Source organism: Xenopus laevis, chromosome 1S, assembly GCF_017654675.1.
Source record: "Xenopus laevis strain J_2021 chromosome 1S, Xenopus_laevis_v10.1, whole genome shotgun sequence".
Lineage (NCBI taxonomy): Eukaryota > Metazoa > Chordata > Amphibia > Anura > Pipidae > Xenopus > Xenopus laevis.
The window spans coordinates 60,239,375-60,267,006 of NC_054372.1; the positions used below are offsets into that span (position 1 = coordinate 60,239,375).

At 37.4% G+C, this 27,632-nt stretch overlaps 1 protein-coding gene across 3 annotated transcripts; it reads right to left on the reverse strand.

Moving 5' to 3' along the window:
• Positions 1-27,167, reverse strand: sgms2.S (sphingomyelin synthase 2 S homeolog). Of its 3 annotated transcripts, XM_041579653.1 has the most exons (7): positions 26,902-27,167; positions 22,268-22,327; positions 8,791-9,422; positions 7,319-7,436; positions 6,454-6,607; positions 3,053-3,219; positions 1-476 (listed from the first exon to the last, which is right to left on the reverse strand). In XM_041579653.1, exons 3-7 carry the CDS (start codon positions 9,243-9,245, stop codon positions 273-275), a joined length of 1,098 nt encoding a protein of 365 aa, XP_041435587.1. In that variant the 5' UTR covers positions 9,246-9,422; positions 22,268-22,327; positions 26,902-27,167; the 3' UTR covers positions 1-272. The 3 variants fall into 3 exon arrangements, with proteins under 3 accessions (XP_041435587.1, XP_041435586.1, XP_041435588.1); XM_041579652.1 differs by lacking the exon at positions 22,268-22,327; XM_041579654.1 differs by lacking the exons at positions 22,268-22,327; positions 26,902-27,167 and adding an exon at positions 25,925-26,648.
• Between the last annotated feature and the right edge of the window lie 465 nt (positions 27,168-27,632).

Below are 27,632 nucleotides of genomic sequence, written 5' to 3' on the forward strand. Positions count from 1 at the left end.
TTCCAAACAAGTTTTTTTTACTATTCCATTAAAATTCATTTGCCAGGATGCGATCTGGCCATAAACTCATTTAGTGTTTGTTAAAATTACGTTAGCAGGGATTACAGTTTAATCCCATTTTCAACTACCTTTGCAATCAAATAAATAAAACTTTGGTCCACTTCATTTAGTTATATTCTTGTAAAACAAGAAAATATTCCTTTGGTTACAGCATTGAAAAAGTCTTCCGTTTTCTGTGAGTTTGTTTTAAATGTGGAGTCTACTGACAGAATTCAGGTGGCCTTTTCAACATCCTCTCCTGTCTTCTGTACTCTTGAATAGGTTTTGCATGTTGCTTTGAAGCAGCTGGGAGGCCAAGAGATGGGCCAGGAGTAAGTGCATGGAATACCGGCCTGAACATTCTTCTCAAAGAATAAAAATACTGGAAACCACCACGTTCTGGTAAGTAAATTTGTTGGAGAAGAGGTTTTTAAACACTGGGGGGAAAAACAATAAAATAACAATTATTTTAATTTCATTAATTCTCAGATTTAGTATAGTATAGCATTAATTAAGCACTATATTGATAAATCTACAATTTTCACACTTTAAGGGACACCCATTGGGATAAGTGCAGTGGCGTAACTACCGGGGGAGCAGAGGGTGTGATTGGGCCAGGGCCCGCACTCCCTCAGGGTCCCCCGGCAGCTTGCGTGCCAATGACTTCCCCGGCAGAAAATGACGTACGGAGGGGGGCGGGGGCCCGGCTGCACGTCCCGCACCAGGGTCCGCCCCCCTCTAGTTACGTTACTGGATAAGTGATGAGTGGGTTGACCCAAAACCCACTGGTTTGGAGTTAAAATCTGTATGGCCATTGAGGGTGTGCGTTGGAAATGCGTCACATTGGGGAGACAATCTTCTCCCGAAGACTCCCTTTCTTGGAACCAGATGGGAGTGCAGAAAAAGTGTATAGAACTAGTATACATGGGTGTGGGTCCTACAATGGCAACATTTTGCGTGTTTGGGATGAGTGCAGGTTAAGGTTTTGTGGGTAAGGGTTGGGTACAGGTTGAGTTTTCTCTGACCCACACATGACTATTTAAGATTACTTTTGGATAAAAGCAACAAACTATACGCTTAAATAGTGTAATGAGGGGGGAAATATGTTACTTTATTGTTGGAAAGGTTATTGGCACTCTTTATGGTTGCATGGAGGAAATATTTTGCTGTCCTGGTACTCATGGAGCTGGCTCATTTAGCAGTGAAAATGAGACTTATGAGAGAAACTAAATGATTGCACTACAATATATGATATCTGAACCTTACATGTGACAAAAAATTAAAGAACAGAATTCAAATATTTTGATTTTGTGGGATGGAGTAGCTTTATAGCCTTCTCTGTCTGCCAAGGCACTGCAGCAATGATGTAATGGCATGAGATGTGCACATTAATCTGTCTTTAATGCGAGTTTGAGCTGTGAAATGTGCCTCTGAATGAAGAGATAACACTAACAATTATTGTAAGATGGCTACACAAAATATAAAAGCATGTTTTCTGCAAAATGTACAGATCCAGACAAACTAGATAGATAGATCAATGCAGATAGATTGAAATAGATGCACACAAGGAAAGGAGGCAGAACAAAGATGAGAAATATACTTAAAAAGGGGGGTTTACTGGGGTCACTGAGGTGGTAGGATGGTATTGTCAGAAGGCTCCTGTTACATAAAGCAGCCACGTGACACAACTATGAAACATGTAAAAATGTATTCAGATGAAACAGCAACAAAGCTGAAATTCTCAACCTGATGGGAAAATGCTGCCTATGAGGTGCAAGCTGGCCCAACCTGTTTGAGGCATAATGACACAAAGATAATACCATGCAGTAGCACATTGAAATTACAACAGTGTTAAGCGTTATTTAAGAGGATGGGAAGCATGTCTCAAATCAAATCTTATCCACAACTTTCTGGGGGTTATTTATTTAAGTTTGAATGCCAAAAACTTGGAAAATATGAGGTTTTTTTTGCTATAAAATCCAAATTTTTTGTGGAAAAAGAGATTTATTATACTCCGAGCATGGATAAAGTCAGAATCCGAAAATCCGGCATCTCAGACCTACCAAGGTTGTATATAAGTTAATGGGAGAGGTCCCTATCCTATTTGGAAATCCAACAATTTCGAAATTTTTTCGGAAAAGCCCAAATTTTTTCCCAAAAAGTTTGAAATAGTTGGATTTTTGAGTGATTCCGGAAAAATATTTAAAAAAAAAAAAAAAATCGCACAATTTGGATTTTCACATGATTTCTTCTTGTTCTTCGTGTTTAATAATAAATAAATTACACTTGTGTATTCTAGTTTGGTCAGACTTTTTTTAATTAAAATAATCAGAAAAATTTGGATTTCGATAAATAAGGCCCTCCGAGTTCTCGAGTTCTCCTTCTCATCCTACCCTAGCTCTTCTGAAAAGTAACTCTTTAATTGTCAAGCCCAACTCTAGCCCAACACAGATATATGATAACCTTTTAATTTACTAGTCAGGATTAAAGATATCCTGTTATGTGATTTACAGAACAGAAAAAACACATTGTAATACAGTACGTCAGCACTTCATAGAATCAAATAACTGCATACACACAATAAAACAAAACTAAAATAATTATTTGTGCTTGAAAATTGGCAAGTTAATGAAAGTGGCTGAGCAGCTGTTTTCCATCTCATTGTTTCACCTGTTGCAAGCAAATGAAGCCAAAAATATTTCTACTGGGAGCAGTACAGTGTCAGAAGCATACATTCAGTTTATGTCAAAAACCTGGTCTTGTAGGATACATTTCTGAAGCCTCCCAAAATAGCACTTAGCTAGTTAATAGCTAATGGTAACCAGGTGTTTAATTTTGTAATTTTCTTTTAAATAATGAATTTCATAATGCATGAGGAATATAAATAATGGTTGAGTTAACCTTTACGTATATTAAGCTATACAGTATGATAAACAGTCACCTTCACTCATGTAATTTATGATACACTAGCTCTGAAAGCTGAAATAGGTTAAAAAGAAAACCTGTGACCTACCTTTTCATTAGCCATGGTATGATACCACCAGAAGAGTCTGGTAGTTACATAGTAGGCAACAAGCACATCCACTGTATAGTGTTCATGTGCCACTAGTATGCAGATGATGCCTGCAGCACTTAGTAGCCAGCAGATTAAATGATACCACCAAAAGTGTCGGGGAGAATCTACAAAAAAAGGGGATACATTTTAATTTTTTTATAACATCAACATATTCGGTATATATGGTAAAATTCAGAAGCAGGCAGAAACTACACAGATAATTGAGTGTTATTATAAGACAATAAGGGGGTTATGAAATTGGAAGTGCAACATTTACTTCAGTTCTTATCACCTTTAGCAACCAATCAACAGGTAGCATTTACTGGTCTCACTGGTCAATCTGGGTTAATGCACCTGGCAAATTTTGTGCCTATAGTTACAGAGCCTACAGAACATGCCTTCTCTGTATATTTATTTTGAGACTCTGAGCACTCGACTGATGCCCCATATTAAAATGCCACTTTACAGGGGTTATCTATTAAAGACTGAGTGCCAAAATCTCGACAAATTTGTGTTTTTTTTAGGGGGAAAAAAAGCAAAAATTTTTGGGATTCATAAAACCCCGAGGTTGTTAAAAGTCTGAATAAAAACGGACTACAAGATTTTGTGGTTTTCAGGCAAAAATCCCAAAAATTAGTATGATTCGATTCTTATGCGATTTTTTTTTTAGTTTTTTCTCGCACAGGAAATTTTAAGGAAAATGTATTGATAAATAAGGGGGAAAAAAACCCTGTGCGGATTTTGTCGGAGTAGTTTTCAGAAAATACTTTTTGATAAAGAACCCCCTAAATGTCAAAACCTACAGACTGCCTTGTGAATAAATGGAATGGAAGTGGGCTAGTCCAATTCATTTTCACAAGATACAGTAGGTGGAGAAAATAAGGGGCGCAGCTTTATATATTAGTATATTGCAGCTGTGTCTATAGAGAAATCGCCATAGAACACAACAAATCTGTCAGAAGGCATCACTACAGTATACTCAGAGACTAGAGGGAAGGCCACAGAGGGGTCCACAATAACACTGTACATTCCCCACAATAGTTATAATGAAAACTGTATATACACTGTATACACTGTATCAGCTAATGCTGATTATGCCTTTCCATGCATTTTGTTGTGCATGGGACAAAGCCCCCACTCCAACCATATAACTCTCACAGGGCAACTCTTCTGTACCCCTGTATTGGCTCCCCAAGTGCAAAGCTACACAGTGGATTTGGCATCTGCCAAGAGCAGGAGCATACACACAGGTCCAGGCCCACTGGTTGCCATCCAATGCACATGCTCCTGGTTCCTAATCACTGCCATGAAACCTGTGACTGGAAGTGACGGACTTTGCTCTGGCTTTAATAGTTAAAAGTTTGGATGGGTTGGGGGTTATTTTTCCAATAAAATGCATAATGCAATAATATGGGACATAAGATGATCAGATATCTTGCTAATTCGCCAGCATCTGGCCAGAAATGTCCCTTGAGAGAAAGCAGACATGCAAGGAAAACAGCCTATATTACAAGTTCAAATAAAAAAAAATATTTTTACAATTGGAAGCAGGGATGATGGTGGCTGAAAATGGCTAAGGACTCTCTTATATTTCAGAAATGTCTAATTTCAGAGACTAGTAGAATTTACTAATGAATGGATTCATGTGATTGAGGCATTTTACACTGATAGCATTTATACAAAGTGGCAGAATAGCAGTCACATTTGTATAAGGTTCAACCAGTGTCGGACTGGCCCACCGGGACACCAGGAAAACTCCAGATGGGCCTCTTGCTTCTTGGCCTATTTCATAGTCATTCCCTATTTCTTTATGGGAACACAAGGCTTAATAATGAAAGAATAGTAGGTAGAGAAACGAGACTAGAAGAATATAGAGGTTAAGTAAGGAGAGGAGGTATAATAGTTTGGAAAGTGGGCCCTCAGCCTAAGATTTTCTGGTGGGCCCCTGGCATCCCAGTCTGACACTGGGTTCAACTCTAAAGGGCAGCTACATTCAAATGCAGACTTGTTCTCTTAGCTACCCCCTATTCCCAAACCTAATTACACTCTGTTTAGGAGATAAGCCACCCCCCAAACCATCATCTATTTCAGGTACATAATGGCATACTGCGTGACAATGTTTAGGACAAGAGAGTATCTCTCTGAGAGGAAAGTAGCTATAAAAAGAAACCATTACAGCCTTCTGCATCCTGAGCTTGCAGCAACGATAAGTGTCTTGGCTTTGAAAGCTGTATAATCCTAATGATACAGGATGCTCACAAATGGAATTCTGGGTTTTAGAGAGAGCTTCTGACAATTTGGAGAAAATCAAGCACAGTTCTACTGAGATAAATTCATTATCATTATCAGATTTTTAAAGGAGTTAGGTTACTTGCAAAACTCACGTTCTCAGTAACATAAAAACATTGAACATTACAAACTGCAATAAATATGATACCACTGCAATCAAACACTCTATATATATATATATAGAGTGGGGGTTGCCACTTCCACAGCCAGGAAAGCCAGGTCGAGGGGAGGGAGGTTTGAGTGAAAGTTGGGACAAAAGGTACTTGTCTCGTGCATAAATTACCTCTGGGCTAGGCACTAGTTTCCATGACCCCCTCATTTTTTTCTACATTTTTGAATACAACAGCCAATAGACAATAATTTTCATACTAATTTTTGGGTTCCATGGCTCTGAAAATGCCCAAAATACAGTAGTCGATTAACTTTCCCTATGTGTGAGAATGAGAGTATCAGTTATGAGGGCTTTATGACAAAAAGAATTCCATATCACAATTGTTAAACTGCTGATATAAGAACACAATTAGAAATAGTCACAAGCAGGCCATTTTAATGTCTGTGATACAATATTACATGTAATACTATTGTGGCTATAAATTATTATAGTTTTGTCTGTGTAGACCGTATAAACATTTGCAGACATAGGATCAGCACACACATATAACTAAAACTGTAATTTCAAAAGTGAGCTATCAGATGGTGGGTGATTCCTATAATAAACATGTGGCCTACGACACACGTTGCATTTATTCACTGGCTTAAATACAGAGGTGAAAAAAACACCAATTTGGTGCCCCTCCCTATTTGTCAGTGTGTCTACAGAGGAGATTTTGGCCAGAAAACACACACGTGAGATTCATATATGTTGATGCACAAAGATACTGGGTGGACGGGCTTGAACCAGTGTTTTCTTTGCCAATATTTTTACTCTGGGCAGAGAACACACAATATGTGTGCCATAGGCCATAGATTAAAAAGGTTGAGAAGCACTAGTTTAAAGATTTTCCTGCACAAACTTGGAAATCACGAAATCAACATTAGAAGCACACAGGATAAGTTTGCTTTGAGCTTACATTCTTTAATAAACAGGTAAGTCAGGGTGAGAATAACAGTATGGCCACTGTACAGAAAATCGCCACACAATATGTGAGAGCCTGTAATAGATAAACCACCGCCAGATATTAATCGGAGGATCCTTTGCAACTGTGCGTAAAAATCACCATGCAGCTGGAAAAAAAGAAAACAGGTTTAAAGAACCACTAAACTCTACATGTCTACATATTATACACTTTATAACCTGAAATGAAAATATACATTCTACAATTTGGCAACCCATTTCAGGTCCAGGCCATAGCAGTCACAAATTTAATGGGGAAAAAAAAAAACCCTTCCCTTCAGATGGTGTATAAAATATATATATATATATATATATATATATATATATATATATATATATATATATATATATATATATATATATATATATATATACGGACATCCATGTTTTCTCACACTGAGACGAAACCATGACGGCCTGCCTCTGATTCACATGGTCCCACTTCAACCCCTTCCCCAACTTGTGTGGGAGGTTATTTCTATAATGTTATATGCTTTAACTTTAAGGGGGTTATTTATTAAAGTTCGGTTGGGCTTTTTGGTGCAAAATTAAAATGTTTTTTAAAAAATGTTTTAAGATCCTGCAAAAAGTCACAATCCAAAAATCTGCCATTTCAGACCGGCCAAGGTTGTATATAATTCAATGGGAGAGGTCCCTAAACAATTTAGAAGTTTATGTGGTCTATGCTGAAATGAGCCTGAAATTCTAACTATTTCGTGCAAAAATCTGAAAAATTTGGGTAATAAAAAAAAAAAACAAATAAATAGTACGATTCGGGTCTGAGGAGAGAGTACAAAGAATGACAGAGTGAAAATGTTTACCTTTGGAGCACACTGAAAATGGACACCAGGCACTGGCAGTGTAGTAACATACATAGTAATACATCGATACAAGTATAATGTTCCGATTATAAAGAAAAATCGTCGGCTCACAATTGATCTGCAAAAATTAAAATAAAAAAGGGTTAAAAAATTATTTAGATACTAGATCGTTAGCCCTCTTGCTTTCTTACCACTAAAATTTCCCAGTCACATTAGTTTCAAGCAGTGTAATTAAAGGAGAAGGAAAGGCTTGTTTATTTGGGGCTGCACATTTGTTAGGCACCTCACCATACCTCACAACTGTCCCGTTTTCAGAGGGACAGTCTCGCTTTTGCTCAACCCACAGTCCCGCGTTTGTACTGAAAAGTCCAGATTTCCTCTGCACTGAGCAGCCAGAAAAAGATACAAAGTTTCTAACTTAATTGGCTTTTGGCAGAGAGCCCAGAACAGCCACAGGTGCAGTTGTTTTGTAACAATTAATATTAAGTAATTGTAACAATTTAGATAAGGAGGTCCCTTGGGAAAAGTTAGACACAGCCTAATGGGCACAAACTTTTACTTCAGTGAATGGGCAATTCACCTTCATTAACAAAACTGTAATAACTGAAAAAAAACACAGAAATATGATCAAATTTTCATAACCTACCAAATTTTGTAAAATGGACATGGTAATTAGGGGGTGTGGCCACCAAAAATGGGAATGGTCAAAAAATTTAACTGTTGTATTATTTGTCCCTCTTTTTATTTCCAAAATGTTGGGAGGTATGACCTCACTGTAATTATATCGCTAACAGACCCTGATGAAAAAGGTCCCAATGGGGACCGAAACGTCGGGTATAGATACGATGTAACAATAAAATAACTGAATTTTTATAACAGGGAGTGCTGGTCTGAGAATAATTGGTATATATATATATATATATATATATATATATATATCTTTGTGTGAGCAGCACTCCGCTTGCCTCGGGTGCAAGGTAGTAAACTAAATATTGAAAAAATGTCCAGCAACTCCGAGATATTGGTGAATTATTAAAAGGTGTATTAAAGAATCACATGACAAGCCGATGTGACGTTTCGGTCCACACACGGACCTTTCTCAAGGCAACTGAGAAAGGTCCCTGTGTGGACCGAAACGTCACGTCGGCTTGTCATGTGATTCTTTAATACACCTTTTAATAATTCACCAATATCTCGGAGTTGCTGGTCATTTTTTCAATATATATATATATATATATATATATATATATATATATATATATATGTATATATATATATATATATATGTGTATATATATATATATATATATATATATATATATATATATATATATATATATATATATATATATACACATACATATATATATATATATATATATACATACATATATATATAATATAAGCCACATTAAGAAACCCATCCTAGTATAGTATAGTATAGTATATAGAATATAGTATTGTATACTTACTTGTATCTCAAGAAGACCCACTGGACTGTCCAAAGGCCAACTAAAATCATCCCAGCTATCTCTGAAACAGAAAAGGCCCATGTCACCCTACTGACGTAGTCAAAAAACTTGTCTGGAAGCGGAGGGCTGATTTCCTTTGGAGGCACTCTCTCATGTACCACTGTGATCATAACGGTGGTGAGGACCATGTTAAAGAAAGCATAAATAAAGGCAATGCCAGTTTTCCACCACTCCAATGGAAATTTGTTCCTAGAGTCCGCTGCCATAGTAATTCGAATATAATCTGGATAATGTTTCAGTCCTTTTCGCAAGCCATTAGACATGCTTTTAGGTTTGCTTTTTGCATTTTTCTCATCATCACTGTTTGATGAAATGGATCTTGGAAAACCATTTAGTGCTTTGTTATGATGATTTAAGGAATGGTTGTCTGTTGTTGTGGTCTCAATGTTATCCATTTGTGTAACAAATATAAAAATAAGGATTCTTCTTAAAGAAGTATGGATGGAATTACCACAGCATTCGTTTCTTCTACAAAATGTATCTGATGGAATCCAGATCTTGAAAATATATAATAACCCTTGCGAGTGCTAGCACCTGAGGCAAGTCATATCCTTATCTTATGAAGCGGTCACCTGTAAAATAAAATACTTTCTATATAATTATATTAAAATACATTTGAGACAATTAAAGTTGTAACTAGGTCACTAAAATAACATGCAGCAATGCTCAGAAGGCTATGACACAAGAGCACCGAATATCCTGGAAATTATATCTTTATAAACAGAGCTTAGTTATGTCACCAGATATAATTGGTGCATAGTTATATAATTTGTGGGACATGACCTGAAACTTCAGTTTTATAAAATATAATCTTCCCATATTGTAAATATGAGAAGACATCCACAATCTATATAAAATCAAACAGTTTGTGGCTTTTATACTCATATTTTACAATAAGAAAACACTATTGCTTACATATTATATTACACTAATGTTTAATTATATATAGGTATATGATCCCTTATTAGAAACCCATTAACGAAAAAGCTTGCAAATAATTATCATTTTTAAAAAAAAAAATTATTATTTCCTTTGAAAATAACAAAACAGTACCTTGTACTTGAGCCTAAGTTAGCTGCATAAATCCATTTTGGTAGCAAAACAATCCTACTGGGTTTAATTAATGTTTAAATTACTTTTAGCAGACAGATTAGAAATCCTAATTATAGAAAGATCCCTTATCTGAAAAACCACACGTCCCAAGGGCCTATAACTGTATTTTCTATTCTACTTAGAACCCTAGTTCAAAAAGCACAGTATAAATTAATATCGCCCAACTTCAATCTATTTTGCAAGAGCATTGAATGGAAAGGGTGTGAAATAAAGCCATGGGATTCAAATCGGGTGTGGCTAGACATGCCCAGGGCAATCAGGGATATGGAATAACATATTCAGATTTCAAGACCAGGGAATTTTGGGAGGTATGCAAGTATCAGCATCAGAATATCTGACTGTGGATTCATACTAGTGAACCAACACAAATTAAAACTCAGTAGTTAAGTAGTAAAAAGTATTTCTACCTCCACAACAGACCTATAGAAACCATCAAATGCTTGCATACCAGTCAACTTGAACTGCTCAGCCTTCACTATTGGGAACTAGAACTGGAGCAAATTCTGCACCTGTTATTACCCTGATCTTGTTTCACCATGTAAACCTAATCAAAAAACATAACATTTTGTCATAAATGCAAGAGTTCAGCACAAGGCTTATTCACTGAACTCATATTAAAAAAGGGGTATTATTCCCTGTCAAGTACTAAAAGTCAACCTTCTGGTTTGTGTTAGGCACTTTGCTCACACACAAACCAAGGACATGCTTGTTCCAATCAGCTTTTACTGAGCATGTGATTAGCTACCGCACTACACTGAATGTATGGTCTAATTACAATATAACACCAATACTGATAAAAGCTTGCACAGAGCAGTGGACAAAAGCCTTTATAGCAAATGCAAAACTATTAGAATTTTGGGGAAATTAAACAGACTGAGTAAGCAACATGGTCAAATGTGGTTAAAAAAAATACGTGTGCCTAAAACCAATGTAATATTGTTGAAATATTGGAAAAAAAAATCACGACTAGAAGAGTTGTCACTTTTTTATGCCTGTATGTTGGAAGCCAGGTTCTCATGTGACTATTTGTATATTCATTATGGCAAAAGCCCTATCTTGTTTTATTGCAGGGATTCTACAGATAAATTAAGAATTGGAGCTACTGTCCCACAACAAAAAGCAGGATCAAATAGCTTGTTAAGCCTTGAACTTCATAGGCAGGTGTATAAGGTATTTGAGGTGGCCAATTGCAAGTTGTGCTTCTGTTTGACTCTCCTCTGATGAGTGACAGAATGGGATCCTCAAAAACTCTCAAAAGATCTGAAAATAAACATCTGTATGGCAGGGTAATGAGAAAGAAGCCCTTTCTGCACTCACGCCACAAACAGAGTAGCTTGTTGTATGCAAAAGCTCATATTAGACAAGCCACAGTCATTTTGGAACAAAGTGCTTTGGACTGATGAGACAAAAATTTAGTTGTTTGGTCATAACAAAAAGCGCTTTGCATGACATAAGAAGAACACCACATTCCAAGAAAAACACCTGCTACCTACTGTCAAATTTGGTGGAGGTTCTATCATGCTGTGGTTCTGTGTGGCTAGTTCAGGGACTGGGGCCCTTGTTTAAGTCGAGGGTCGGATGAATTCAACCCAATATCAACAAATTCTTCAGGATAATGCTCAAGCATCAGTCAAGTTGAAGTTACGCAGCGGTAACTTGACCCTAAACAATGACAATGAACCTAAACACACTTGGAAATCTACAAAGGCATTTATGTAGAGGGAGAAGTACAATATTCTGGAATGGCCGTCACAGTCCCCTGACTTGAGTATCAAGGAAAATCTATGGGATGATTTGAAGCAGGCTTGGCAGCCATCAAATTAAACTGAACTGGAGAAATGTTGTATGGACAAATGGTCAAAAACACCACCATCCAGAATCCAGACACTCATCAAAGGCTATAGGAGGTGTCTAGAGGCTGTTACATTTGCAAAAGGAGGCTCAACTAAGTATTCATGTAATATTTTATGCACCTGTCTAAATTTGTTATGATGCATATTGCAAATTTTCTGTTAATCCAATAAACTTTATGTCACTGCTGAAATACTACTGTTTCCATAAGGCATGTTATATATTAAAAGGAAGTTGCTACTTTGAAAGCTCAGCCAATGATAAACAAAACTCCAAAGAATTAAGAGGGGTTCCCAAACTTTTTCATATGACTGTGTATATGCCAACTCTGTACATGTTCTAATTGATATATTTAGTTGATACATTTCTTTTCTTTGGCCCTGCTGAGCGGAGTTTCATTAAAGGCAGCTGTTAAAATTGATACAATAATTGCTAATATTCTACAGATGCTGCTGAGAAATGTATCAACTAATGGAGCTTATTGTAACAGTTCAGAATCTGCACCTTGATTACTAAGCTGCCAGACTGAAACACCAGAGACTGCAACATTAAACTTTGGTTTCACAAAAACTGTAAAAATTAAAAGATGGAAGGCAACTGAAAACAGTCTTTATTTCTGGTGAATAACCTAAAAACAGCTAAACTGAAAAAAAATGTTTGGAAGGTGAACAGGCAACTTCGGGCGACTATGGAAAACGCCTCGCCGTATGTGCATTAGCACAGGCAACTTTTCATTATAGCCTATGGGAAAACACGCTGAGGCAGTTCGGGGAGATTATCGCTCAGAAGACGAGGCGATTAGTCGCCAGGCGACAAAATCTCCCTGAATCTCCTAGTGTGAACTAACCCTTAAAGTGTGTAGAACATTAATGGTTTTATAATAAAAAGAGGAAATTAGGTGATGACTGTATTCATTTAATCTTGATACTAGGGTTCTATTAATTGTATATATGGGCTGTATATATAAATTAGTTCTTTTACCCATACGTTAGTGAACTTCATTAGCAAACATCCAGACTCTGAAAAAGCTTTCAATGTTAGTTGTTTTTCTTGAATATGAACAGGTAGTAAATACTTTGCATGTGTTGGTTTCTCACGGCTGCACTTTCATGCCTCAATAAGGATGCAGTTTTCTGACATAACTTGATTTTATTCCTTTACTACAAAAAGAAAAATAGAATACAAACTAAAAAGGGGCTAAAGGTTATTATCTTTGTTTACGTGAAGTTTCAATAAGGCAGCCTACACATTCTTGTTAACTCATTCACCAGACATACTGGTTAAACTGCTGCGATGTCTTACGGTAACAAATGATTCACAAATCTGCCTGAGGTGTGACCACAGGGTCTGAAGATGTCACTATTGACCCTTCAGGCAGGTTCATTCCAACTGGATAGTTCTCACATTACAAAATGCAGTTTGTTACCACACAACCAAAAACAAATCATTACATTTCCACTAAGAAAGAATCCACTTAGAAAATCCAATACCTACTGCCCTACGCGTTGGGGGGGGGGGGTTAGGGGCCAGAAGTGCAAAGTGCTTTGCAGTGCAGTCTAGCTTTTGTTGGTAAATAAACAAATCTAAGCAAATAATATGATGGTGCAATTGGAGGCCCACATCTAGCTCATAAGCCTCTTGTCAACGCTGATTTATGGCAAAACACCAAAAAAAAGAGTGAGTGACTGCAATGCCTTTTGACTGAGAGTAACAGAAAGAGGGTCTGCTACAATTTGCCCCAATACTGACAATTGCCTTCCCAATGATCCTTACAATGATGCATTGGAGGATGTAGTTGCATAGGAATGGCCACATGCAATTTGTAGGTGCTTCCAAATTCAGTGAGATCTGTCATTGGACTGATACTGGCCTCTTAAGGTGACAACAGAAGTTACAAATACAATCTTTCCTGCTACCTCATTAGTTTTCAATACAGATGTGTTAGAGCTGAATTGTCAGATATATAGGTAGAAACAGTAGAATTGTATCTGTATCTGACGATTCAGCACTAATAGTGGGAACAGCAAGTTCCCATTAGATCACAAATACTGATAATTGTCACTGTTGTGACTGCACTGTTATCGTTCCCTTCAACTTCCTAAATTTAGTGGGAGGGGGTTACATTTAAAATCCCAGTAGGTGGCACTACAAATTCATAGGGGGTGGAGCTACAGTGTTCCTAGTAGGCCAAGTTGATTCCTCAGATCCGTTGGTGCTTTTTTACTTATGAATGCTAAATCATGCTTACATTAGATGTGACATGATTAGGTTGAAAGGAATATAAAGTACCAGATTTCTATGAATAAATAAATAGAAAACCAACTCAATTTAAATGGCAACACACATGCAACCAAAAACCCTTTTCATAACAACTCTAATAAGTTTGGCTCAGTGATTTCCCACTAGAGTTTTAAGTGCACCAGCAAATGTTGTTAATGGAACATTATGCTAATGTAATGTTCACAAGTCAACCACTCTTTTTTTCTGTTTCCAAGAATTTAATCCATTTATTTGAAGCTTGGGATTGTTATTTGTTTACAAATAGAGTTGGCCAGATCATTCAACAGCATTTAGCAATGCTACATTCACTCATGAAACCCAACAGTGTAACAGAAATGGAAGAGAAGGGTAACTGGGAATTACAGCTGAAAAAAATGACTGGCCACTAAAGCAAAGTGTCTACAACATACTGCCTGTAAATATGAGCCAACAGCAGTAATGGTTCAATTTTTACTCTCTGGCTGCTAGGGTGCAGAGGTAAAATCTGTTCTGCATGAGCTACCAAAGAATTGTCAGTTTTCAGATGAAAAGCTGAAATCTGCAAAAAAAAATTACTGTATAAAAAGGAAGGTGTTTGCTGCATATATTGTGCCTCTTGGTGTGTATGCATGTGCAAGTGTGTGTGTGTGTTTGCCATCTCATTTCAGATAGCAAAAGCTACCCGCAAAACAGAAGGGCTGGAAGGACCAGTAGAGTCTATGTTTTCGCTTAAAATTACCATGTTGTTGAGTTCTTCTGGCTAACTGGAAAACGTTTTTACTGTAAAGTCAGAACTACACAGGAGATTTTGTTGCTGAATTGACAGATAGCGTCCTACAAGTCAGATGCAGTTATTCACATCTAAAAATAATGGAACAGACATAAAAATATGCATGCTGCTTTTAGTAAATTAAAATACATTGTTTTTGTCCTTTTTTCATGCACTATAGTGGCTACAACAACTGGAGGGCATTGGTTCCCAAACTGTGAGGCTGCCATTCTTATGGTGACTCAGAGCAATGGCTAGAAATGGATATCTTTAAAACCTTTGCTGAATTGCTGATAATTTTCAGATTGTTTTCATGAATTTAAGCCCTTTGAATTATGGAGTAGCAAAGACGTGGGCAGCTAGCATCAAAGTTTGCATCCTTTTGAAAAGTGGTTATGGCATGAGCAACCCAAGGCCAGAAGTTACGAGTGTGCCATTTACAGTATTTATATGGTTCTACACTCACTATACACATTTCAGTTATGAGAAAGAGAAACATGGGAAAGGTGATGACAGGGAAAACAAGACCAATGTTCTGACACAGCTTAAAATGTGGTAGCTATGGAGGTTGAAATATGCCTGTATAACTTTCATATAAGTAATACAAAACTGATTCTTGGTTTGCCATCTATTTAAGTGTGGTGCCTTGTCCTATAAGAAGTTTACTGCCCATTTACAGTGCATTGGACTAAAACAAATCCTGTTGGAAATGATAGCTCTGTCAAGCAATTTAGAATGGAAAGGAGGCTGGACAGTAGTCTGAAGGAGAGATAAAGGGTTATAATTAAGAATATATTGTGGTAATACAGTAATTAAAGGAGTTTCCTAAGTGTAAATTGAATGGGGTGGGTCTGTGTTTGACAGATGTGTTGGAGACAGGATAGAAACTATCAGAAAGAATGGAGGCATTTGTGCCATCAGTACAAAAGTATATAGCTGGGCTGAATGCATATTCCTATAAAAAATTTAATCTTCTTCCTCCCCCCTCCAAGAGCTAAACTTCATGTCAGGAAGGTGTCACATACATTTAAGCCCTATTTGGCTATTTTACAGGCTAACCACAATGCTACAATCTGAAAAGAGGAACTAATGGCTACACTTAAAAACCACTAATGAGTCACCACAATTAGAACTAAGGAAGATTTTTTACGTAGAAATAATACCTTCTAATACCTTCTATACCATTCTCTACATTTCCCAATATGTTTACTAACTGATCAGGACCAATACTTTTCCTTTTTCCTTCTAGAGTTTCTTCCTTTCTATATTTATGCAGACATAACATTATACAAAGGAAAAACATGGTATTTATAGGGAATAATGTGCATCCTTGTATACAAGTCATCAAACTCTGACATATCTTCTCATATCCAAAACTTGCAATGACTGTAAATGATGACATCAATAAGCACTGTTTATAATGTACAGGATAATTATGGCTTATGTATCTTATGTTTTATAGCACGGATACTGTATATACAGTCGTGCGTGAAAGTTTGTGACCTAAAACATCATCTGATAAAAGAAAACCTAGTTAAACAAATTAAACAAAAATGATTATATCTGGTCATGTATTTAATGAAAGAAAAAGACACAATCTGCGTGTGACAAAAGTAAGTGAACACTTAGGATTATCATATAATTTGAAGGTGAAATCAGAGTCTGGTGTTTCCAGTTAATAGGATGACAATCAGTGCGTGAAAGACCCGGTTTTATATAAAGAACGGGGATCCGACAAAGCCTTATCACATATGCAACACATTTGTGGATGCATATCACGACTCAAGCAAAGGAGGTGTCTGAGGACCTTGGAAATAGAGTTGTTGATGCCAATAAAGCTGGAAAAGGTAACAAGACTATGTCAAAAGAGTTTGGACTCCACCAATGAACAATCAGATATATCGTGTACAAATGGAGGAAATTCAAGACCATTTTTACTCTATCCAGAAATGGTCGGCCATCAAAGATAACTCCAACTGCAGGGTGTCTAATAGCATGACAGATTACAAAGGATAACTTCTAAGCAACTGAGGCCTGTCTCACATTGATGTTCATGAGTCCACCATCAGAAGAACACTGAACAGCAATGGTCAGTATGGCAGAATAGCAAAGAGAAAGCCACTGCTCTCCGCCACACATATTGCTTCTTCTACTTTTAAGACTTATTTGAAAATCAGATGATGTTTTAGGTCACATTCATATAAAAATATATAAACATTCACACGTTCAAACGTAGAACCTGTTTCCCAAGGGATAAAGGCTCTTTTTGTAATTTCGATTACCATACCTGAAGTTTAAGAAAAATCATTTAATCCTGAAGGAACAGTAACATCAAAAATGAAAGTGTATCAAAGTAAAATATAATGTGCTGTTTCCAAGTTTCAAGCGGCTGTCATAATAACATTGTATTTTGCACAAATTCATATTTATTTAGCAGCCCTTCATATAATAATTCACAATCAATTATACAGCTGGCCATATTGAACAACAGCTCCCCTCCAGCTGTCACAAACTCATGTATCCTTAGCCATCTGAGAATAAGGCACCGTTGCTTTTGGACCCATTGTAAGCTGCAGCTTTGAAAAAAAATATCTACCAGCACTACTGAGCATTGAATGTCATGTTACTGGCAGTAAACATCTTCAAAATAAAGTAAATAAGAACAAGAGCAGTCGGCTAAAACAAAAACTGTTTTGCTATACAAGTCCTGTCTCCAGGATTCTTATCCTGCTCTATTCACTGACTTCAGTTTCAATGCCAAATGTTTACAGCTGCTTTGCACATGAAAGAAACCATTCTACAAGTGGTGAAAAACTTTCCAAGTTTAGCAAGGATACTATAGTGATTCAGAAAGACTGTACCTAGTCATGTGATCATTTTTAACAACAGAGAACACCGTCACCCAGAGCCTGTGGAAGTTAAAAGACAAATAAAACTAAAAAAATCAAATGGTTTTATACAGTATGTATTATTTTATAAAAGTATGGGATCTGTTATTCCGATACCCGTTATCCAGAAAGCTCCGAATTAAGGAAAGTCTGTCTCCCATAGACTCCATTATAATCAAATAATCCAAATTTTTAAAAATGATTTTCCCTTTTCTCTGTAATATTAAAACAGTACCTTGTACTTGAACCCAAAATATAATTAATCCTTATTGGAAACAGAACCAGCTTATTTGATTTATTTAATTTTTAAATGATTTGCTAATAGTCTTAAGGTACGAAGAAGGTATTAAGAAACACACATTATATGGAAAACCCCAGGTCCCAAGCATTTTGGAAAATAGGTCCCAATACCTGTATTTTTATTTTGTATTGATAAAATGGTGTCTTTGTTTCAAAAATATTTCTAAGGTTTATATTATTATGCTGCTGTTTAGCCATGGGGTCAGCAATTCAAGTTGAAGGCAAAAAGGCATACGTAAAGGTGGCCATAGACACAAAGATCCGCTCGTTTGGCAACATTGCCAAACGAGCGGATCTTTCCCGATATGCCATTAACAAGCACGGTTATATCGGGGGTAATCTGATTGTTCGGCCATATGGCCGAATGATCCGATTACGATGTGCCATGGGCTCCGGCGGGATCGGTCGGGTCAAAATCAAACCTGACCGATTGACCAAACGACTGATCTCTGCCGGACGAAAGATGTTGGCACACGCCACACACGATCCGAAAATTGTACGAATCCTCGATTCGTACGATAGGATCTGTGTGTCTATGGCCACCTTTACACACACAGTAGATAACAAATAAGCTCAGAATAATTCAATGGTTTTAATTCTCATACAGCAAGGTATTCAGACAAAGGTCAAATGTCATTCAAGTCTCTCAACAGAACTTTAGAAAGAATATATTAAGATGCCCATACACAAGCAGATCTAAAGGTGGCCATCGACGCAAAGATCTGCTCGGGGGGTAATCTGAACGTTAGGCCACCTTAAAATGCTAATTTGACCCATTCAGACCAAGTTGGCCTCTGATTTGCCTATGGGGACCTTAAACAGACCTGCACTACTGATATCTGGCCAAATATAGTCCAGATGTCGACTGGACAGGTTTTGATTTTGACTGGACAGGTTATCCGATCATCTGGCCTATTTGGTAACCTTCCCAAATGAGCGTATCTTTACGTGAACGAACAGTTTTAAATTATATAAAATATTGCATTTGTTGCAAAGAAAATAGCTTATTTTTAGTGCTGGATTAACAGATACCTAACTTAAAAAACTTTGTTGGTGCTAAATCTTTGATATTTTATGCTTCTCCAATTCTCCTCACCCTCAGGTTCAACTGCAATAGGTGCGGCAACAACGGAATGGCAGAAACTTATTTAATCTAAAGGAACATATAGGATCCAAGATGCCACAAAACAAATCAGCACTACACAGTTTTTGTGGAATAATAATATTTGATGATTTCATGGGGCTAGCATTACTAGACTCCAGTGTCAGGCCTATTAAGGAATGGCTTTAGATAAGAAAGAAGAGAGCACTCAAATGCAGATTTACTGCTGTGATCTAAAGCTTTAACTTCAGATGTGTGGTACGTCTATGTTAAGAGGATTGAAGCATTCATCACAAGTGGCTATTGGCTGTGCACTTGATTCATTCATTTTCCACTATTTAGGAATGGTTTTAGGGCTAGTACCAAGATGTAAAGGACAGAGACAAAACATCTTTGAAGTGCCATAATAAAAAAATAAAAAATAAACAACAGTGTGACATTCTAAACATATCACAAAGCATGACCCTTATATTACATGTGAACAGTGGATTAGCAATGAAAATAAAATGACTGTTAAATTAATACACTACACAAAATGTCACTGCCAGTTTTAGAAGCATTCTAGTTAACACGTTTCTAGATAATAGATCCCACACCTTTTGCATCTAACAAATGTACACAAGATTTCACATTACAATACACTGGCACATGTCAAACAGCACTGTTCTCAGTTCTCTAGAAAAGACAGTGATGTACTACATGTGCTTGAAAGACAAACAGTTAGGTTAAATAGTAACTTGCCTTATCTTCCATACTGTATGCAGATATGTACTATCTTTTACCATGCATCAAAACACCCCTCCATTTTCACCATGGCATTGCATATGCCTTTTTATTGACGATTTTTAATTGCCATCCTAACAATCATTCACAGAGTTATGATTTAATGCATACCAGATGCCAATTCAGCTGATGCATCAGGGAATCCATGGGCTATTCCTCCCTTGCAGCTGACGTGTTCAATGATTCAATAGCATTAGGGTGTGCCAACACTACTACTCTACTCTATTACTCTAAGGCATTTAATATACCACAGGCATGAATCGCAAGGAAAAATACTGACTGCAAAAATACAAAGCAGCTAAAAGCACAGATATGGGGGATGAGTCAGCGGCCAACTCTGCTGTAGCAATGGTATCAGATATTCTCTATGAAATCAAACTACAGACCATTGCGGGGAATTTGGTATGTATATAAGGAATATGGATATCTCCATGGTGCCCCCCCCCCGCCTCCTTGACTGTTTTCATGAATACTTAATAAACACTCTCCCTTAACAGGTGAACAGTAGTATTGCTTTCCAGTTTTTCTTTTCGGATGCTTTACTTTTTCACCAGTTTTTAAATTTAAACTGATTGCTGGTTGCTAGGGTAATTAAATGCTACAACCATATACCAGTTTATACTCTGAGGCAGAAAAAAAATAATAATTTAAAAAAATGGAGGCCAAATGCAATTTTTCTCAGAATACAGCTCTCCACAACACAATTAAAGTTTATTTTAAGATGAGCAGCAGTTGTAACTATATAGACTATATATATGTCCTTTAATCATATCTCATTTCCAATGTTTTTTTTTTATTAATCTGAGAGCAACCAAACAAAATTTGAGAACGAAAAAAAGGCCAGAATTTAAAAAAAAAAAAAAAAAGAGCAAAGCATCAAGATTCAGTTTCTGGTTTTCTCATGAACTAAAACAGCAGTTTCAATGTTACTCCCATTTTCACTTCAGAGGAGTTAATAAAGGACAAATTCAGGCATTTGGACACTGCATTTTTATCAACGAAAGACTACAGCACGCTAAAGATTTTACTTAGTTTAAATAGCCCCAAGAAAAAAAAATCTGAAAACTTTATTTAATGAATTAGAAAATTTATATGGAAATAGAGCAAACTGATAAGTTATCTATTAAAGTTCGAATGCAAAAAAACTACTACAAAAACTAGAATTTTACGAGATTTATTAGACCACAAGGATGGAAACAGTCCACATGCGATAATCCGTCTTCTTAGACCTACCGAGGTTGTATAAGTCAATGGGAGAGGCTCTGATGCTATTTGGAAGTTTCTGTAGGCTGTGCTGGAATTAGCCCGAAAATCCAACTATTTCACACTTTTCGGGCAAAAATCTGAAAAATTCGGGCTTCTCGTCGAAAAAAATTTGAAAAAAATCGAGAGATTCCCCCAATCCGATTAAATCTTGCTTATTTTTAATAACAAATCAGGTCCAATCGGGGATTCTAGTTTGGTCTGACTTTTTTATTTAAATAAATTTTGATAAATAAGGCCCTTGGTGTTAGTTTCTCAAACTGAAGATAATTTCCTTAGCACATCCACGTGGACAAAACAAAAGCCTCATATGAAAACTACAAATATAAACTGCAGCTTCAGATTTACCCGCCAAAAGAGCCAATTATGTGTGCCCTGGCTGGGTACAAATTACAAGGAACCTGTTGGTCTGGCTGAATTTAACCACATCAGGGCATTCCACAACCACAAGAAAATGGCAGGGAAATGTGTACCATACCACTTATAAAGTATAACTGCATTCTCTATAGTTTATATTTACATAAAATAACAAAGACATGAACAGAAATAGCCACCAATATTCTTTCATTCAAGAGACAAACAGTTCATTTATACAGTACATGAGAGACAAAACTCCACATGTAATCAATAGTTAAGTTATATTAAGTTATATATAGTTATATTAAGAATTAAGCATATCTGATACAGGTAATAATATCTAGTGCAGTGTCAGACTGGCCCACCGGGATACCAGGAAATCTCCCGGTGGGCCCAGGTGTCAGTGGGCCCTCGTGCTGCTAAACTTTTGGCCTATTTCATGGCCATTCCCTATTTCTATTAGAACAAACAGGCTAAATAGATGGAACAATTGATTATTGTATGTAAAGAAAGACTAGAAGAATAAAGGTTGATTGAGGAGATGAAGAATATTAGTACTGAGAGTGGGCCACTGGTCTAAGGTTTTTGGGTGGGCCCCTGGTGTCCCAGTCCAACACTGATCTAGTGGCATTAGGTCTTCCAATAACAAAATCAATCAAATGTGCACAGTTGAACCATTGTTTTAGGAAGGATATAGAGGTCGATAATATCTATATAATGATTTTTATTTACTTATTTAGTGATGCTGTGTTTCCAGTCCATGTCAGGAGACTATTGGCATTCTCCGTTCAACTAAAAGGAAACAATGTGCTTTTATTTGCCTGTAACATTCTTGGCCAGCACAGAAAGAAAAAGGATTTCCTAGCTGCTGAAAAACAGCATGTCTGTTGTTACTAATGTTAACTCCTTTCTATCTAAGGTACTGAACAGTACAGCACACAGACAGGTTAACACTTCTTTTAAAGGAACAGTTCACCTTTAAACTAACTTTACATGCATTATTTTAAAGTAACCTTGATTAATAGACTGTTTGATATTTTTTTCTGTTTGATATTGATCCTAGCAACCAGATAGTGTTTTAGACCGTAGGTTGGAGACAGCATACAAAGAGAAATAATTAAAACAAGTCAAATACAGGGTTGTTTAGACAACCACAATTTTAGGTGCATTTCCCCATTTAACATAAAATATTTATATAATCATCCATGTAATTTACATCACACATCTCAGTCCCATAATATTTTGACCCATGTAACTACATCCGGCTTGGATGCAATCTGTTGATCCAACATCATCCTACAAAATTGTCTGTGTCTGTTTGCCTTAGAACTTAAATGTTATATAACTTTGTGAAAACAGATGGATCATATTCTTTATACAGGCATCTTGCACCTGCACAAAAAGCAACATTCATTTCTCCATCAGCAGAGCTACAAAAGCTTTCATTTAGGCTCTAAGCTTAACATACTGTAATTGATTTAAAGGTGATCTCCACCCAAAAGGTAATTTTGAATACAAATTTTAGTGATTTTAAGTTGTTTGTAAATGTATCTGCAGCTGAAAATAGTACCTGTTTATCTCTTTGTGCTCTTAGATTCTGACTCTTGAAACAATGTAGCAGAAGTCAGTTCTCCTCCAGGTCTTTTTGTCTGGCTTGCAACATTGTTTCAGGAGCCAGAACCTGAGCCTTAGATCATGCACAAGTGCATTACATGCTATGAAAAACAGCTATGCTCCCTAGTTAGAAGTAGGATAGGGAAATGCATCTTCATGCAACCATGGGTGATACTAGCAGTTGCAGGGTTACCAGTCCTCTTTTCACTGATATCAGTGGGCAGCAACATATAATGACACTGCTATTTGTTCAAGCCTAAATAATATACAATACATGGTAGAGTCTTCTGATTTACAAATATGGGTGCTTAATTTCGCCAGTGGAGTTACCCATAGCAAAAAAAAGGGCTTTGCTTTTACTTCCCAACATTTAGTGGCCTGTTCCAACCAATTAGGGTTGACTTGGAGCAGCAGCATGGGGACTCGTTTAAAGGCCACTTAGAGAGAGATTTGAAAAGAATTCCTACTTGTTTTTCTAGATATACCAGAAAACTCAATTTAAATTTCACTTGGGGTGAGATTAGTGGTGAATTCATCTCTGTTATCCTATTGCACTTTATTAGTTTTGCTTATGAATGCCATAATACCTTACCAAAGGCACACCTAATACCTGAGGGGTTGTGAGATTCATTCACAAAACTGTTGCAATTTTACTCTGGAGTAGTAACTCAGCACAATCAATCAGAAACTAGGTTTGATCAGTCAACTTGGGTAAGTTGCTACAGGTTACTGTACGCAGGCACAAAACACAACCCCCCCCCCCAACCAATTATACACCAATTGGCTTCAACAAATGTTTGTCTGGCATTTGTAGCTGGACCCAAGATTTTAATGTTTAAAAATGCCATTGCCCAAAGAGAGGACACCTATGAAAAATCCATAGTGTGCTGCAGGGGAGCCCAGGCTATATAGGGGCCCCATAAGGCCCTAATTCATATACGATTTCAATAAATATTGGAAAAACTGGTCAATCTCTAGACATTTTTGGGGCCTGAAAAATTAAGGGCTGCGAAGGCCCAGTAATATCTAGTCACGCTAATGATAGAGGTCCTCTTTAACTTTTCAATAGCAGAGTCCAGTACTAGGCCCGAACTGGCAATCTGCAGATTCCGGCAAATGCGGAACAGTCCATATTTTGACAGCTCATCCCGCAGTCTCGGTTCGTTACTGAAGTGTCCCCACTTTCTCTTCGAGCTTCTGCATGGAACAGCCAGAAAACGATACAAAGTTTCAAAGCTGAGGCTTTTGGCAGAGAGCCCAGAATGACAGGTGCACTTAGACAAATTTGTAACAATTTAAGATAAGCAAAGAAACAATTGTAACTATTTAAGATAAGCAGGTCTCTTGGGGAAACAGTAACTTGCAGCTTAAAGGGCAATTCACCTTCATTAGTAAAACTGTAACAAGACATAAAACCTGAACCCTAAAACGCACAGAAATGTGTTAAAGCTTTCCATAACTTGCCAAATTTTGTAAAAAGGATGTGATATTTATGGGGTGTGGCCAATTTTGATGCTACTCATACAAGTGTTCTTGTCCCTCTTTTTAATTTACAAATGTTGGGAGGTATGCTATAGACAGTCACTGTTTAGTGGGCTGGTAGGAGGCCTATTTGAACCTCTGTGTAGTTGAAATTCCAGAGCTTATTTTGTAGCCCAGTCCAGAACTGTCTGGTACCACATGGTGTTTTAAGAGTAAAGAGGCTGACAAGCAAGGGGTTTAAGATGACATAGACTCCCTTTACATACTAAATAATATTTTCACAAAACCCATGCAATCAGACCTGGACTGGCAATCTGTGGGTTCTGGCAAATGCCAGAGGGGCTGCTATAAGGTACCATAGAAAGTCAGTATTTAGTGGGCTGGTGGGGGCTGTTTGTGCCGATTGGGCCTCTGTGTACCTGAAATGGCAGGGCCTATTTTAATTCTCAGTCTGGACCTGCACGCAATAGCATTTAGGTTATCCCAAATCAATCACTTAAATTAAAATGTGGCTAGTATTGCTAGTTCCTTGGGAAGCTTGATTTAAAAGGGATGCAAACCCAAAAATACATTTTAATTTTGCAACTTAAACATTCATTAAAAGATATTTGTAAGTGTAACTGCAAGTGAAAGCAGTATTTTTCTCTCCAGCGCTACATGCTTCTGCACAGGTCTTTCAATCAGCTGGCTTGTGAAAAAGAAAATACCTGTTTTATACCCTTTAAAGCAATATATAAAATAAAGCTAAAAGCTCTTTAGCACACACATATAGTGGTAAATCAGCTGATAAATCCATCTCTGAAGCCTTTCATCTACATGTTGGTACTAAAAGCACGATCATTCCCACACGCCACACATCTTAGCATTGATTACTGTTGTCCTACAAGGCTGCTATAAAACCTATTTTAAGGTACAATGTGAAAGGGAGGAAGTGTTGTTCTGCCACAATCACAAACAGCACAGACCATTTCTTAGGCATCTGCACACAAAAGTACAGTCATTTCCAGCCATGAAAGAGTTAATACTCCCGCGAGCTCCCTGTTTTATGATGAAAGGAGCACCAGTAAATCCCTATTACAGAATCACCCTCTTTGCATTAAATACAAGAACACATCCACACTGACAGAAGGAGCAGCAGTAGAAATATGTTCATGTTACACTGGTGATCACCACTCCCAAGCTCCGCTCTGACACTCAGCCCTTATCCAAACACAAGGAGAACTGCTGCAGGCCAGATCCTGAAATTCACTCTTTGATAAATAGCGTTGACACACATAATCAAGGCAAGCTTACCTGTAATATCTCTGAGCTGCATTGCCAAGTGCTGTATTAAAATGTTAAAAGAAAAACTTGATATATCAAATAGATTCAAATACGTTTACAGGCATGCAGCACAGATTATTAATGGACCAACAAGAGCTGTGCTTTTTTTATGCCACTGTATTTGCCCTCATGGGTAGAAATAGAAACCTTACAAATGCCCCAACAGCAGCTGTCAGAAGAATGATGGGAGCTGTAGTTTAACTCGTGCTGCAGGGACTCCAGCTAATCACACAGCTCTCTCAAGATGTCCTGCATGGCCGCACACCCCTTTAATTAATTTACTACTATTAACCCCTGTGTAGGCCTAAGTTTAGTGACAAAGCTATTGTTTAGTAAAACTAATCAAGCATTCTTTTATTTCTGTACAGATTTGGTTATTTGCTATTGGCTGAGCTGTCGCCTGTCGTTTAATATTGAAAGGTAACAAGGGTGTAACTATAGAGGAAGCAAAGCAGTGGTGTACTTTTGTTTCAGTTTTGTATATTTTATTCCAAAACTTTAAAGGACCCTGAATTGAAATGAATTGTGGGCGGCAGTAACTTGTAATGAAGTCACTGGTTATGTAAGGGAGCAGCTCCCACTCATATGAATTGTATTCCAGAAATAATAATAATTATAATGATAACAATAATAATAATAATAATAAGGTGAGCAGCCACAATGTAGTCACAGGTAATGGTTCCATTTTCATTCTGACACAAACTTCTTGATTTACAAACTTCTCAGTTTAAAAGGAAGTGTCAAGCAGTTTATGTTTCAGTTTTCTATATGGAAAGATTCCCATGAAAGAAGTACCTTTGGACGCCACACTTGCCTGCACACGCCCCCCTCCACTTCTCAGCTCCGGAGACGAATCCTAAATAGTTTCCACCGAAAGGTTTCACTAGGTTTCTGGGTATCCACTGCTTTCCACCAACACCCCCTCCGAAACAACTTAATGGACTCACCTGACAGAAGTCGTGCTTTGGATGCAGAGCGCTGGGATCCGGACATTCCAATACAGGAGGTGTGCTGCTGCTTGTTCTTTCTGTGTTGCACTGACTCTGTGTTTACAGTTGTCTTCATGGTCTCCGCCCGACCCCTTTTTCCCGTTCACTCTCCAGACTGAGCGATCTCCTCCTACCACTGTCTGACATCACTGATCTCCATCAGGCTCATAACACGATCACTACTCTCACCGCCCACACCATTGCCAAACACTGACTCACTGCTTGCTCTGCTGTCAGTCTGCAAAACCAGTCAAACCTCCAGGAATGTACTGTCCCTAACTGAAAGCCATAAGGGAGAGGGAGCGGCAGATAATACAGGTGGTTCACCTTTAAGTTAACTTTTAGTTTGTTATATGATGACAAATTCTTTCAATTGGTCTTCATTATTTTTTGATTTATTTGCCTTTTTCTTCTGATTCTTAGCTTTCAAATATGGGTCACTGACTCCATCTAAAAAAAAATGTATATGTAAATGTATATATCTATAATAATGGTTGGGCTGAAGCATTGGGGGGCTATCGGGGCTGTGACAACAAGGGCCCACCGGAGCTTCTACAACAAGGGCCCACTGGGGCTGCGTCAACAAGGGCCCACTGGGGCTGCGACAACAAGGGCCCACCGGGGCTGTGACAACAAGGGCCCTCCTAGCAGTCACAGGCCCAGTCTGGCGCTGTCTGCAATGCTACAAG

Bases quoted from the DNA above. Each gene is read 5' to 3' on its own strand.
- sgms2.S (XM_041579652.1), bottom strand. From the start codon at position 9,245: ATGGATAACATTGAGACCACAACAACAGACAACCATTCCTTAAATCAT. The intron at 6,608-7,318 runs GTAAACATTTTC...CTTTTTTTCCAG, and splicing joins ATTTTCAGTGTGCTCCAAAG to CTGCATGGTGATTTTTACGC. The intron at 477-3,052 runs GTAGGTCACAGG...TTTTCCCCCCAG, and splicing joins ATACCATGGCTAATGAAAAG to TGTTTAAAAACCTCTTCTCC.